This window comes from Takifugu rubripes, chromosome 10 (genome assembly GCF_901000725.2).
Source record: "Takifugu rubripes chromosome 10, fTakRub1.2, whole genome shotgun sequence".
Lineage (NCBI taxonomy): Eukaryota > Metazoa > Chordata > Actinopteri > Tetraodontiformes > Tetraodontidae > Takifugu > Takifugu rubripes.
In genome coordinates, this window is record NC_042294.1 from 7,167,083 (window position 1) to 7,183,434 (window position 16,352).

Genomic DNA, 16,352 nt, shown 5'->3' on the forward strand with positions numbered 1-16,352 from the left:
ATAAAGTCTTGGACAACAAATCACCTGACAAGAGCCTCCATTTTATTTGTAATAGTGGATAAAACACTTGGAACAAAAATTAGATTCCTTTCCAATGTTAAGGGAATTATTGTAATTCTCTTAAAGTCTAATGTAATTTTTTTTTTAAAAATCCATTCAATAAACTATAGTTTCCAGTTGTTATTTGGGTGGGAATTGAACAGGTGTGTTAGATTAAATGTTTTCTTTTATTCCCCCTTCATTTTCCTGTAGATAAATGTGATAACGGGTTGACAACTGTCAACAGAAGAAAATTTCCACTTAAAGTCGACAGATTAGAATGAGAAAGGAGAGTTTTAGATCATACCAGTATTTGTATTTAGTTCTCTAAGACGTGAAAGACATGGGTTTGACATAGAATTTAAAATAGCAACGTGTTTATAACTGTGTATTAAAACGTGCAAAGATAAGGTTTTTCAATGTGTGTAACAGTGGATCTAGATCAGCCTATACATGATAATAATTACAATATAAATTATTATTGTTTGTGTTCTTGTTTGCAAGTAGAATGGAAAGGAAGCTTCATATCTACTACAATATCTTTCTATCTATGTATATTAATTAGTTGCTTCCATTTGCAGAAAACCGCATGTAGCCGTACAAGGATGGCTAATCGAATACCGATGGCTGATGCTGTCACGGATGTGTTCCGCAGTTAACTCGATTTTTCTGGTATCATTATTTATTAGCTTAGTCTGGTTCAGCCCAAGCGCCCGCTGTCAACCCGTTCAGATGGCGCAAGCTAGCTAAAATACCTGTATATTTTTAAGTAATGACTTAGTATACGACTATACTTCAGTGACATTCAGTTAGTAATAGGTATTTCAAACCATGGGCCTGTCGCAGAGCTCGTTTTTGTTGGACGGTGGAACTAATTGGGGATATCACGTACATGGGGTAAGGTGTCGCATAATATTAGTGCTTCCTGAACCGAAGGAAACGTTTTAAAATAAAATCAAAAACCCAAAACAAATAAAAATGTTCATATCAGCTTAGTGACACTTTATATGTGCTTTTCGATAGGAGAGGCGTCTGTGAGCAAAAGCAGTTGCATGTTTTTTAAATGTCAGGTTATTCAGTAATTTATCTGACCAGTAAAACTGGTCAGCGATAATGGTTTCCACCGCCCATGATGAGGTGGCACCAGGATGTCATCCAGGCTTCTGAGCGTTACCAAGGCCTGCAAATATTGGGAAAATATCACTTCCCCTTCCACAGTTTCCATCCTGTACTGTACTTATGTACTCTTTATTGATTGTATTGGTTTACGTTTGTGTGTTCTTAAATGGCCCCTCGGGTATAAATCAAGCTATTTCCATTGAATTGAATAGGTTTGTGCATTATGTATGTTTCTTATCTTTTAGGTTCAAAAGGGCTCACCTGCCCTGAAGGCTGGTCTGGAACCCTTCTTTGACTTTATCCTCTCTATAGGCAACACTAGACTTGTAAGCAGATTTAAGACTCCTATTTCCTCATACATTATCAGTTATATTCACCAGTGTTTTCTAATGGCAGAAACATGACTTCCTGCTACCTTTAAATTGCCCGTGAATTTATATTCATGGTTATATCTCAAAAGTTGGAAATATCCTTGCATATGTGAAGTACAGTACAGTATTAAAATACCAGTAGCATCTCATTTTATAAGCAATCCTCTAACTGCCACTGTTGTCTAAAAATTACTTCAGTGACAATGCCATTGCTAATTTGGACAGAATGCACGTCTTTTGGTAAATCTGCTTTTTGGGCATTTGCTAAAGTCACAAATATTTTCCTGTCTCTGCAGAATAAAGATGGTGACTTGCTGAAAGATCTTTTAAAGGCCAATGTGGAGAAACCAGTCAAACTGGAAGTGTACAACTCCAAAACACAGCGGATGAGAGAGCTGGAGGTGACTCCCAGCAACATGTGGGGTGGTCAGGGTCTATTGGGTGCAAGTGTCCGCTTCTGCAACTTTGAAGGGGCCAGTGAGAATGTTTGGCATGTTTTGGTAAGGCTTGCCCACCCACCTCATAACAATACCATTAACAACAGAAGGTATATTTCAGAATGTTAATGTTTCTGTCATCTCTTGGGGGCTATACATTTCTTTTTATAGGATGTGGAAGCACGATCACCTGCAGCTTTAGCTGGCCTCATTGCTCACACTGACTTCATTGTGGGAGCTGACCAGGTGTTGCAAGATGTAAGATATTCTCCCTCTTTTCCCCTCTATGAATGCTTAAGTACACACACGTGTAAACCATTTCTCCTGTGGTGAAACCTCTCGCAGTCCGAGGATTTCTTTTCCTTGGTGGAAGCCGGCGAGGGGAAGCCACTGAAACTGCTGGTCTACAACACACAGTCGGACCAATGTAGGGAGGTTGTGGTGACTCCTAATGGCGCGTGGGGAGGGGAGGGAAGGTAAATTTCACATCTTCGCATTTATTTTCTCCTCATCCATGTGGTGCCATAAATGCAACAGCCTTTTCTTGTCTTAAGCTTAGGCTGTGGCATTGGCTACGGCTACTTGCACAGAATTCCGACTCGTGCAGCTGTACCCGCCACCCACCTCAGCAAAAATGTTCCTGCGCCGAAGGATTCCAACGTGGAGCCAGCTGTGGGTGACCACAGCCCACCTTCAGTGGCTGCATCCAACCCCAGCATCAGCGAAGTAGATCTAATTCAAACTGAAGGAGCCGTGCAACATTCGAGCACAACCTCGCCCCCTCAGCCAGTTGCAGACTTGGGTAACCAGATCTTATAGTAAAAAAAACCCCACAAACCTGCTGTCTAAATCTGCCTTATCACACAAATCAAAATGCTCATCCGTCTCTTGCTTAACGCAGATTATACTAATATCCCCGAGGCAGCGACGCCAGACTTGTCAGACATGGTTTCCTCCGATGACATTGGCCAGAGCTCCATACTTGCCAATTACAGCGCTGGCTCTGGTGATCAGGAACGCTTGGGTAAGTAGCTCTAAACCCATGGATATGCTTAGATGATGCTCACAATAATTACAGGCTTTCAATCCTACCCATGTGTGGAAAAAAGAAATGAAAAATCAGCTACTTTTGGGACAGATTTATGAAACCCTTGAACCACTCTGCTCAGATACCTCATCTGTCGACCAAAGACCTTCATCTCAGGAGACCGAAGAAGACCTGGATGCCAACGAGCCCCACGAGGGGGAGCCTACCACCCCGCCCTCAGACAGGGAAACTACAGACGACCCCATGCACGTAGAAGTTACCACAGAGAGCCCGAAGGAGCCAGGTATCCCTGAGGTGCCAGAGTTCAACTCTGCCGCTTCGGTCTTGGCCGATATCATGGAAGCCATGTCAGAGACTGCCGCACCAGAAAGTTGAGAAAAGTTTCATGTTACGCTCACAACTGCAATGGGTTCCACGATGATTGTAAGTTAAATCTACTTCCTGGACAGCAGTTTAAATCTATCAAGAGTTTTATGTAGTTAGAAATTAAGACTGTTCACCTCATTATCGCTCAGCAACACGCAGGTGGCTATCATGATAGTTTGCACAACAAATATCTTTATTGCGCTTTTATCGCACTTAAAACTATACAAAGAACTACTGAGACAGATATTCAGCTTGGGCTCATGCTGTAATGTGGGAGTTTTATATTTTTTTAAATACCGTATATGTAATTTTCTCACGGTTTGAGTTTGTGATGACTATACATGTTTAAAAAAAAATTACTCAGGTATTCTGGATTGTAGGCATTTTTATTCTGTACCTTTTAGATTTGATTTAAATTAGGGCACCAGGCTTGGTAATTTCCTTTTAATTGTGCAGCTTTGATTTTGGTTGTGTTCAACATTTTTACAGATGGACAAAAATAATCGAATATTTATCAAAACCAATGTACACCAGAGCGTTTTTGTCTCATTTGAACTTCCTCGTTGGGGACAGCAGGGGTCAGCAAATACCTCATTTTCCTCAGGAAAAAAATCTTGATCCGCATTCTTCACCTGCACGTTCTCCACAATTGCCATCAAATGAAGAAAAGACGATAGCATTTAATATATATCAATATAAAGATTCCATTGGGGGGAATAAAGGCCTTCAAAGGCAGAATGAGAACCATCCTCAATTATTTACCAAGACCCTCCTCTGTTGACTGGGGGGGATGGGTGTGCTGGGAAAGAAAAAAACTGTATGCGTGGAGGGAAGAAAGGCTGGAGGGAGATGGATTTGTATTAATTTACCACAGTGTGGTGCTGTAACGTGAGCCTGCTCTTGGCCTGCCTCTGCTAAAACGTGTGTAAAACAGCACTATAATTTTCCAGCTTGAACAAGATCTACATGCCAAAATGTGACAATCTCGAAGATTGTCTCAGCTCCCACTGGACCATGAAGATATCCAGAAAAGGAAACCGCCGGAGGCTCAGGTCAGCAGCTGTTGCTGACCAGGAGGAGCCCAGAGGTGAAGCGTGAAGGGGAAACACCCCTGCGTGGCCTTGATTTTCTCCCCGTCTCGCAGGGTTCTGTGACGCAGCTGCACCCGCTTGTCATCTCGGCTTTGCCTCAACCTCCGAGCGCTTCGGCTCGCAGGCACCAGCACAGTGCCCGCTGCCTCCGAACTGCCTTTGCAGCATGACAAATTGAGAAACAGAATAACTGGGGGGAGAGAGAGAGAGAGAGAGAGAGAGAGAGAGAAGATGGGTGGAACGAGGGAGATGAAGCTTTGAAAAATGACAGATTAATTTCTGTGTACACACTTCGGTCCAAACCTGTTCTTGCTGGATTGGACATGTGTGGATCTCCAGGTGCACTAAATATTTCTGTGAGAGTGTGATAAAGCCGGCATGTCTTGGTGGGTGTTGGTATTAATCCCCCGCGCACACATACACACACACACACACACACACACACACACTTGCAGATTTGCCACCTTAATCACATTTTGTGCGAAGTGGCCTATATTTGGAAGCGGGGGGGGGGGGGTGTCCTCACACATGTATAGTGTTCCTGGAACACCAAATGTGCAGCTCACATTTGCATTTATTCGCACATGTTCCTGGCTTGGGAAGAAAGATGGAGAATACGTTGTGACCCGGTGTGTTCAAATTTGGTTTAAATGCGGGTTCAAGTGTGTTTCCAGTTAAACTGAGTTAAACCTTGGCTTTTGAACGACTCCATTTGACAGAATTACACAATAACTTCTTCAGTTACACAGAAAAATATGGACATTATCCTCTTATTTTGGTTTCACCTGATCTCAGAGCTTTGTTGTTCCACGATGTCATTTAAAAAAAAAAAAACACCTCAATTCAGAATAATAATAACATCATACCATCTTTCATATCCATCTTCTTTTGCAGTTTTAATGTGGGAATTTCCACAAAATGGAATGAATCAATAATTGGGAAGCATTAGGAAAGCTATAATGCCAAAGCTTTAGATTAATGATCCACATTTTTAGCTCTGTCTGCACTTTGTCATGTCTTCAGTCGCTCTCAGTGGCAACACAGTTGCCCAGAGTCAATCTTTAATCTGTCCAGATTGGACTGAGTCCCTGGTGACGGCAGAGAGGCTGCAGCAGCCACTAAGGAGTTTGGGCGAGGTCGTCCTGCTTTGTGTTCGATGCTAATTGTGACTCGGCGGCGCAGCGAGGCAGCTATACAAGGCGAGGCGCGCTGGGTGCTGTCGAGATGACCCTGCTGATCTCAAGTGGAGCCATCTGCTAATGTGGCAGCCGCAGATGTGGTTCATGCGCTAATCCTCGATTTGGTTTCTTCCGTTGCACCAACACCAGGATGAACGTGGAGCCGACGTAGCGCCCTTTGTTCTGTTATCGCCGTTTCTTCGACTGATTTGTCAGACTCCTTGGGAACCTCCTCCCCCAACATCCCCCACCCGCCGGCTCCAAGGCACACAGAAGGATGAAGGTTCAGCTCATCATCTCTGAACTGAATGGATGGCGAAGCGAAATGTGGCACGTTTCCCTGCTGCCCCCCTCGACATATTTATGTTGACATCCTTGCGACAACGAGGCCACAGTTCAGAGCCGATAGGGAACTGTCTCTTAGAGTTAACCTCATTCACCAGTTAGCCATCAGCCCCCACAGGCCAGTGCGCTGGTTTTGGACCCCCCCCTTCTCCATATTGAATGCTAGCCACTAAAGCGTGAAAAAGCTGAATTCCACAGGTTTGTTTATTTATAGCCAGTTTCTAAGTGCTGTCGCTGTAATAAATCCTGCAGTGACATCTGTATAAAGTGGGTGAGTGTTCCTAACCGACACAGCATCACTCACTTAAAAAAAGGGATGGGGGGGGGGGTGATCTACCTGATAGCCTGGAGATAGCTGTGCGGCTGCAGGGTGGTGCTGTCACTACGGTGAAGTGAAGCGTGGCAGCAAAACGGAGGATCCATGTTTTGAGGGAGGGAGAATCAGAAGGGACGGTGCAACGAGCGGGTGGGAGGGATCATGAAAAAGGCAGCGAAGTCTTCCCGATAGAGAGATGCAGAACCTTTAAAAGAACTAGCCTTGCACTTCAACAGTGTGCTAAATCTGCTCACTGATGAATGCAAATGAGCTGAGCGGGTCCAGAGAGTTTAGCCATTTGCCACTCGAGCTGTGCCACTAAAGTGCAGCTTTCCTTTGCAGATCACTGTGCACACTTTTCTCTCATGAACCTTTCACGTCAGGCTCCACCCACGACGTAAAGGTGCTCTTAAATCCACTGCGATGTTCTGCGCCGGCCAATAGAACGGTTGAGAACCCAGGTGAAATGAAGAGTTTGTTTAACATCCAGGAGCAAACAGAGGAAGGCAGGTGGGTCCGAGCTCCGGCTCCCACCTGTGACTCAAATGACTCGTGATGAATGGAGGTCAGGGGCCTCCTTATGCGAACAACGTAGAGAGGGTGGGCGGATCACTTCTGTGGCGTGAGTCATCCAGCGTTGCACCGGCAACGCCACCAACCCATCAGAAGCTAAATGGGCCTGTCCTTATGTTCTGCATGTGTGCATTATGGCATGTGGTTACTGTCCTCTGACTGTACAGACAAGGTGAAGACCCAAGACCCCCCCCAGACCCCCTCCACCCCCACCATCTACCCCGTTCTCCAAAAACATCTCCCACAATGGCTTAAAACCAGTATTTCATCCCCCGACGCAGCTCGATCACAGTCTTCCTGTTGCCATTGAAACAATGTGTTCTGCCGTTTATCTGGACACTAATTGAAGACTTTCATGTCCAACGGGCCAACATGTGTAATTTAATTGGCTGCACAGCTTCAGTTGCTATGCCAACTGGAAATTACCACCGAAGGCATAATTACAAGGTGCAGAAACATATCTGGAATCCCATTAATTCGTCTCGTTCAATTCAATATGTGAGCTTTGGTTTTATGCAGCCGCCAATATCTTAACTGGCGCCACAGCTGGGAGCTGCCACCCTCCCAGTAAAACCATTATGCCTCACATTAGGTGGGTGCGCCCTGCAGTTAGCCAACTGTCAGTCACTGATACGTGAGCCCCCGGAATCCTGTCGTGAGAGGACAGACAAAACCCCCAGTTGTGAGAAGAAATGTGGAAAAAGAGAATCTTCCACCGTGTTAACAGCTTTTATCGTGTAGCGCCCAACACGCTGTTGGTGTTCACACCGCTGCCAGACACCTGCTCGATGTAGCGCTGTATGGTCACGTGGTGCTGTAGCTTCACGCTCAAATGTCACGCAAACATCCTTCAGGTGCCAGAGGTGGAAGAGCCAAAAATCAACTCGGAGGAGTTCACTGAGAAGTCAAACAATTTCACGATGTGTTCAATTTTCATCCCTTCAGAGACCGAACTAACCGTGCTCTCTGCTTTAATCCTGTCTTCACCCGATTAACATTAGCATTTACACCGAGCTCTTATAAGCCAGGACCTTAATGACCACTTTGTGAACTTTTACAGTACTTTTACTTTACTCACAGATTTTACCTTCACATTTAGTGCAGGTGAAGGAATTAGCTCACTGTAGTTAGCACCTGCTAATGCTAACAGCCTCAGTCAAGGCAGTTCTATAGTTTTTAAGCTAAAAATGCGGCACTCCTGGTTATAGGTTCAAATTCTGACCAAAGGATCTGCAAACGCATGGCAGTTCTTGTGCACGTGACTGCTAAAATGCCATGAAAATGGCAGGTGGGGAGTGATAATGTCACAGAAATCTTGTTTAACATAACGTGAGCCATTTTCTCATCTTCCATGTGTTGGTCTGTAAAATAGTCCCCCCATTGTAATGAGCTCTCAGACTGTTGTCAAAGCCTTTTATCTCCATCTGCTGCTCCGTCTGGGGGCATTCATCTTTCCTGTTGATTCAATTATAAAACAACTGTGATGTTTGCTCACCACTACACACGTAAACACAGGCGTGGAGCGTGTGCATTCTCCCGTAGAATGAAGAACTGCACCAAAACACGCTAAAGAAATGAGTCATGACTGAGAGAAAGGGGACAAAAATGTGGGAGAACTGTGCAGAGGTGCGAAACCCTGATCAAAAAGCGTGTTCTCCAGCTCTTCTTTGATCTGTTTGTCTTTGCCCCTTTGATAAACGTCTCGGATTCGTGTGCTTGAATTTCCAGGAACAAAGCCTGTTGGGAATTTAAGGACACCGTGTTCTACACAGGAAGTTAAGCTGCTAAAATTCAGCGTATGAGTCATCTCGCATCCTTCCCCAGTTTTGCTTTTGTCTCCCGAGAAGACGAGAATGATGACGTCATCACCGAGTGGGTGGGGAACATTAGTGAGAGGGGCCATTCACGTGTCCTCACGAGTCAGACGCTTTGTTGTCAGTGTAAACATACAATGGAACTCAGAGTCCAGCTGCAATAAAAAATGGCAATAAATAGACTAGTATCACAAAAAAATAAAATAATATTGTGCATCTGAGTGTGTTGGGGGGGAGCTTGGTCCCCCACAGTCCTCGGTGCCTGTGAGTCTCCGCAGTGGAGCCGCTGTACCGGACTGTGACAGTGGCACCCTTCCTGTCTGACTTTCATTTTTAGTTTTCTGAGGCAGAAGGTGATTGGTTTGGAGGGTCTATGAAAGAGCCTTCTGGTGTGGAGGCCAAGTTGGTTTGAGTTTGGTTTAACTGACCCTCTTGACCCTCCTTCTCCTTCAAGTCAGAGGGGAGAGACTTTTCTGGTTCTCCTGAAGTTTCTCTTTTGTCTCGGCAGGGTTGAGGTCCAGGTTGCTGTCTGGGCACCATCTGGCGAGCTGTTGGACTTCCTCTTCATAGTGTCTCTCATTGTTTCCTGATATTCTGTCAGCAGACTTTACCCCGGAGTGGGCGGGAAGGATGGCTCTGCAGTCCTGTGTGAACAGAACGAAAAGGGCTGACAACACAACCCTGGGGTACCCCGGTGTTCAGAATGAGGGTGGATGAAGTGAGGTTAGCCACCATGGCGTCCAGGAAGTCCAGGATCCATGCATTTTTAATCAGGTCATGGTGGACCTGTGTTAAAATAGGAGCTAAAATCTACTGACAATAACTTGACGTATGTGCTCAGAAGCTCCAGGTGGGACATTGTTGTGTGAAGTGTGATGGAGACGGCATCTTCTGTTTCCCCTCTGTGCAAACTGGTGGCGGTCTAGATCAGCAGGCATGCTGGTCCTGATGTGGGAGAGGACGAGTCTTCGTTGTAATGGGCGTCTTGGCAGCTGGTCTTTCGAGGTGCCTGACTCTTGGGTCACTATGGGGGTGGATTCCAGGTTCCTCCCTGGATGGATGGGAGCGCCTGCAAAGAACTGGTTCAGAGCACCAGGAACTGTGGCGTCATGTTTGGGTAGTGAGGCACTGCAAGGCCTCTGTCAAACGACGCAAAGCAAATCCCGAAGGTGCTGGGTTCAATCCCAGCCGGGCCTTTGATGTGGTGTTTACATGTTCCCTCCGTGCCCACGTGGGATTTCTCCATTCCCACATCGTTTCCTGTGATCTTGTGACCTTCAGTGTTACGATCATTTATATAAGACGTTTACCATCCCCGAGAGGATTCCCTTAACAGAAACAGAACCAAAAGGCTTAAATGATGTCACCACCGGGCGAATAAATGATTCCACGAGCCATCATAAACGGATCCAGCCTACTTTTAAATCACATGCTGCTATTTAACCTCTCTTCTTGTGTCTGAAAGTGGTTCTTGAAGACACATTCTGCTCTGAGGAGGCGACGCTACATGTAGACATTAATATGTGCCATAAAAAGGAGATGTAACCCTCAGTTACGGCATTTATCGATCCTGCTTTCATGGGTTTTTTTCCAGGTTTTATTGCCTTTTGGCGATGGTACGTGCCTCCTGCCTGCCTGCAGCCTCTGGGTGAGATCTTATACGTGTACCTGAGCCGTCTGTCTGCGTCACCCTCCGTGACTCATGTGCAACGTGCCTCGTTTTTTTTTTCACTCTATCAGTCGTCCCCCACCTCCTCCCCTCTTTCCTCTCATGAACACACACCCTCCTCCTGTTATTCCTTTTTAAAAAGAGCTACGCGAGGGCTCGGGAACAAAACAGAACATTGTGGAAAGATGGGGGGCGACAGGGAATGTGGTTTTCAGGAGGATGAGGTGGCCTGTTAAGAGGGGGGAAGTAGAACAAAGCAGCGTGACCCGATTACACATGCACAGCACATTATAGCTGTTCATATTTGGTGTGACTTGTTCTCTCCCGGGCTTCAGTTTTGCATTCGGTGAAGCTGTAGAAACAGCATTTCAGCCGCCTCCTTAGCCTCTGCCCTGTCGGCAAGCTGTCTGCTGGCATACCCACCATCTCAGAGTCACAAAGATGGAGCAGATTGTGGGGACAGAATGGGATGATAACGGTAGCAGCAATTTACCGTGTGTCAGGATGCCATGAGATCCAGGTGCCAGAATTGAGGGCAGCCAGTATTTCAAAGAAGAAATCCCCCCCAGCTGGACACAGAAAACTGTCACAAGGGAGGATTTCTCTCTAAATAAGGCATTTTGGGACCATAAGTCTACAAATCCTCTCAGACAGAGGATGTTATATTGAACTCCTCACTTCTAGCATCCCTCCTGCAGTTCATGTTCCCTTTACCTGGTACAGAAGACTTGTCAGTGGCCAAAACCAGGAGAGTTGTGTGAGCTACATGCTAATGCATGCTAACACCCCCTCGCAAGCTTTAAACAATGTCCAGCTCAGGACATACAGACTGTGTGTGGACAGGAAGGAGCCGCTTTTTGGACTTAAGCATGATTTGAAGGTCCAAAATATGCAGTTTGAGCACGAGAGGTCATCCAGGCGCCGTCCAGTTGGTATCGAGGCTGCAGCCCCTGCTTCAAACGTTTGGCCAAAGATCAGATTTAGAGTGCACGTGAATGTGAGCAGTTCATGATGTGGGGAAGAATGAACTGAGGTGACCACCAGTCTTCCACCAAATGTGGATATTCTGGTTATTTGAGACGAGCTCTTCCTCAGAAGACTTCAGGAAGCCACCTCCTCACGCTCCATCTGCTCCTGCTTGGGAGGAGCACGAAGTTGCGTTTCACGCTGCCAGCGCTGAGTGGCTCCATCTGGTAACAAGGCAGTAAAGATAACAGCCACAGAGAGCAGCGGCTGGTCAATAAAGCCCGCTCGGCCTTGCGGATCGATGAGGTTTTTCCTGCTGGAGCCGATGCGGAGGTGTGGGAGCGGCGATCACCCACAGCGTTGTCAAGGCTTAGGGGCGTGCAGGGAAGACATATTACCCGAGGACTCCGTTCAATTACGCCCAATAATGTACAACTATTGATGAAAGACTATTTCTTCTTCCACCTTTATTTCAAACTATAGCTTTGAATCTATCAAGCGAGCCAGCGTGTGAAAACAGCTTTATTTATTTTCCTGTGACCTCCGCTAACCCAAGCCCTGCTAGTTTATGAGCATGCTAACATTTACTGTGGGATTTGTGTCTTTCATCCTGTGGCATTGTCGACTGATTAAATGCATCACAGCACAGAGCTGTAATATTATGGTCTGGCTTGATGGAGCGATGACATTTGCGCCCGCATCCTATTATAGTATCATCAGCGTCCCCTAATCAGCAATTGAATCCTGGCAATTTACAAATGTCTCAGTTATCTCTTGTGTTTTACCTCTTTCTTTTATCTCCGTCTTGTCAACCTTTCCAGCACAAATGATAAATCAGCTTGGCAATAGGTTGCGTTTCATAGCAACGGCATTTGCGGTGATGAGAAGTAGTAGAAGGGGGTGACCTTAGTGCTCCAATCGATGCTCCTGCATTGAAGAGCATTTAAAGAAAATGTTCCATTCCAGCCAAATCAAAGCCAAATGGGCCCGACTTCACGCTGTAGCGTGTTTCAGAGGAGGGTTTAATGGAAAAAGGCATAATTGAAAAAAAATGTAATCGGGAGTAATGAAGAAATATCATTAGTCGATCCCCTTGGTGTTTTTGCTAGAAACAGCTCAGCAGTTTTCAGGTCGATTGCGTCAAGCAAACAAGCTAAAACAATGTTTCTTTCTTAGAATGTGATTAGCTTCAGTTGTTTCTGCAGGTGAACACTCCCACCCAGCTGTGGTTTTAGTTTTTTAATGCGACAAACAGCATTAATATTGCACCCAACGCATTTTCTTTATCCAAAGGGGAATATTAAGTCTAAATCCGGGGGGCGACTGAAATACACTGTTCTCACTTTAGCAGAGCTGTGATGACACCTACCTCCAAACACTTAAAGACCCCCCCGTGGTGTCGAGTAAGTCGGTTCCATGCCAGCGACAGCCTGGCTAACAGTTTACCTAAGGGATCCTCTGGTAATCAGTCTTTTAACACAGATAATGTGAGTTTTCTCCCTTTTATTCCCATAGACATGCACTTTAGGGCGATTGGAGACTCTAAGCTGCCCCTTAGCGTGAGTGTGTGTACCTGGAATGTGTGTTGGGACGTGATCCAGCATGTCTCTAATGAGGAATAAGCAGGAACAAAAATAGAAGGTGAAACCTTTGTTTTAGTCCTATAAATAAACCTGTAGTCACTCTGGCAATCTGTTGTCCTCGGAGCCGTGACTTGTCTTCTCATTGCCAAGAGTGACAGCATGACCCGGAGTGCACGTGGAGATTTATGGGAGGGCCAATAAACCTGCCATCATTCCAATAATCACCTTTGACCCTGGCCAGTCTCCTTCCCATGACTCTCGTTGCTCCTCTTGTAAACGAAACCCAGATTTTTGCCTTAATTGGACCGTTCTTCAGCGACGATTACCGTCGCTTTCTTGAACCGCCACCGAGAACACGGGAGGACGCATTTATTTTCAGGTGAGGGAGGAATCTGAGTACTGTCCTGTGCTGGATTCAAATAGATTTCATTTGGTCCGCTTGCTGGCTTTTGTTTATTTTTATTTTGTTGTTCAGGCTCCTCCTTTATTGGAGTTGTCAGAGATCCACAGAAGGGTTCCATGTTCGTTGGCAAATCCTCTTTGGGTTTAAAAGGAGCCGCGACCGAGCTGACGGAGGAACGGATCGTTGCATGTGCAGTGACAGGTGGCAGTGGTGATATCTGTTCTTTTTCCCCCCCGAATTTCCAGCAAACTTGTATATTGATTCCCTGTTGCTCGACTCATCGCCTGACTGACCGATTGCCCAGCCAGCCGTCCGTCGGGGCTACCTTGTAAATAGTGGGTTGAATTTTCGCAGCTTGGTATCAATCGATCTATTGATGTTGGGGGCTTACAGGTGGTTGCTAACGCCGTCGTCATGGCTCCTGGTGTTATGAAACACAACGAGAAGGTGTTGTTTTTGTATCCTTTCCCTGGCAGATTCGCGAAATCGGCTTTAATTCGCACCCCAGAGTTTGACTGATGCCTCCTTTGTGCTTCCCGTGATAGCATCAAACGCTGCTGTTGTTGCTGCAGCTCTGTGCTGAACAATGAAGACGACATCAAACTGGTCTCAATAAAAAGTGCGTTGGAGGCAGCGACGTGATCCCTCAAGATGTTTGCTCAACGGGTACCCTCAGAAAGGTTTGGCACAAAGGAAATGGGGCACATTTACTCGAATATTCTTGCATCACGGGTCACGGGAATCACACTCGCACACACTCCTTCCACAGATGTCTTTGTCAGAAGCCTGAAAAGGTCGAGGCCACGGCCACTCATCATCAGAGGGGATCTTAATTACAGACTCTGAAGGCTAATTCACCTGAGGCAACACCGGGTCTCTCTGGTCCACCCTCTGATGGTGTTTTTAGGACAAACACGGCACATTTTAAGTGTTTCTGTCGGATTCCTTCCTGAATTTAGCTCTGCGCATTTCACAGGTTACTATAGTTACCATAGCTTGTTTCTATTTAAATGTGTGTGTGCACCCTCGTGCAAGAGGACTGCTTTTGTCCCGTTTTATTTGTTTATTCAAAAGGTAAAAAGCACTTTAATAAATATGAGCACCAACGTCCATCATGTAAATATGGCAGATTTAGCCACACCGGCTGATTCAGCCTTATATTTTGGTATTTTTTGTCTCCTTTTTTTTTTTGCAAATTACCTTTGTGTTTGTGTCCATCTTCAGTATTTACTCACAGGCATTTTGTCGCCTTACTCAGAAGTTCCGCAGAAAACATGTCATTTTGAAGGCTTTTGCCAAAAGGCTGTTTACCAGGTTGTTTATTTCCACCCAACGGACCCATTTCAGCAGAAATGCATCGTTTCTTCCCCTCCTGTTCTCGTGTGGCGTTTCGGTAGGCCCCAGAGTCCATCCACAATAGAACGACGGGCTGTTATCAGCCATTTCACCAGGACCCACATGCTCAAAGGTAATGAAAAGCAACATGTTGTGCCTGTTCATACTCAGTGTGTCGCCCATTAGAGACATTTGTCACCGGGGGAGCTTAATATCCTCGCCTCTGCTAAAGCCCTGTCACCATCTTGTGATGATGGATAATAAAGAATATGCATGCTAACTCCCGGCCACCTGTGAACACTTTGCTATACCGCATGTTTGAAAGAAAATTGTCCACATATTCATAATTTATAGCAATCTGCCGAATGTGCCCATTCATGATTTATGTGTCGTGGTTGAGAGCAGAAGAGAGAGAAACAAGTTCAGCTGTCTGGGGATGAGCTGCCCTGGGAGCGCGTTTGCAGAGAGCGCCAGTTTTGGCTCAGAGAACTTATTTTCCTCCTCATCTCTGGGCTGCATTTTAAATTGTGCTTGTTTTAATTTCTGGTCTCTGGTCTTCTGGTCTCTCTGGTTGATAGAAGCAATGTTAAATGATGAAATAAATCCATTCAGTGAGCATAAATCCACATCTTAACTGTCCCCGAGTCCAGTTTGTTCCATTTTATTAGTTATCAGCCAGATGTGTCTGTCAGTCAGTGGAGCTCTAGAAGGTTTAGCTTCCTGTTTTCTGCTTTACGGCCAAATGGAACTGGCTACATCAACACCTGAGGTGTCCTGAAATCCAGATGCGCAGCAGCAAATCCAAAACAAACCCTGAGGTTCTCTTGTTTTCCCTTAAAATGTCTGCAAAAACCATGGAAGGAACTCTGAGAGTAGACATGGTGGGTCTGTCTTTACCAGATGTGGTGATGCTTCCTCTCAGGGGATGATGTTGGGGTGATGGAGGCTTCACCTGCTCTGATTAAATCTAGTCAAAGACTTTAGACTGTAAATACCCCTATAGAGGCTCTAAACATGGCGGCTACCTGTGAGTCTCCAACTAGCACCGCTCTGTTTACTTATCTTCTCCAGAGATCACACTCTTTGTATTAAATTACAATTAACACCCCCAGGACCCCCCACCCCATTGGGGGTGATGGAGAGTGTTTAAAGCAAATATGGGCGCAGGGTTGATTACAACAACGTCACAAGGTTTCTTCCACAGTCACATGTATGTAGCGATGGTGCGCAGCTCATTAGTGGCGATCCTGTTGAGTTGCTCGGGGCTCAAACTCAACAATCTAATATTAGAGCTCTCAACCCCCCCCCCCCCCCCCACACACACACACCCCACCCCACCAATCTTGAAAACACCATGAATGCCGGCTTGGCCTTTCATCAGAATTATGATCTCAGTCATTTCCTTCAGCTTCAGGATGTTTGGTTCTTTATTGGCTTCCTTTTCTAAAATGTAAACATGTAAGACATTATTACTGCTGCTACTAGTGCATGCACGCGCGCGCACGCACAAAGATGATTTGTTCTTGGAGAAATGGCTGCAGACAATCTTATGAGAATATTCTCGGGCGCTAATGAGAAGCTCCAAGGGAGCATCATGGGAATCCCATCAAGTTACATCAAGCCCTAGAGAGAAATAAAGAAATCACGCGCACGCTCCTGATTAGGAGGTGTGTTTAGAATAATGATGAAGGATGGAAGC

At 45.7% G+C, this 16,352-nt stretch overlaps 1 protein-coding gene across 1 annotated transcript; it reads left to right on the forward strand.

Moving 5' to 3' along the window:
* The first annotated feature begins 716 nt into the window (after positions 1-716).
* On the forward strand, positions 717-4,124 carry LOC101069673 (Golgi reassembly-stacking protein 1-like). The gene is made up of 8 exons (XM_003968036.3): positions 717-936; positions 1,404-1,484; positions 1,826-2,029; positions 2,138-2,224; positions 2,312-2,442; positions 2,521-2,768; positions 2,868-2,990; positions 3,136-4,124. Exons 1-8 carry the CDS (start codon positions 871-873, stop codon positions 3,387-3,389), a joined length of 1,194 nt encoding a protein of 397 aa, XP_003968085.2. The 5' UTR covers positions 717-870; the 3' UTR covers positions 3,390-4,124.
* The last annotated feature ends 12,228 nt before the right edge of the window (positions 4,125-16,352 follow it).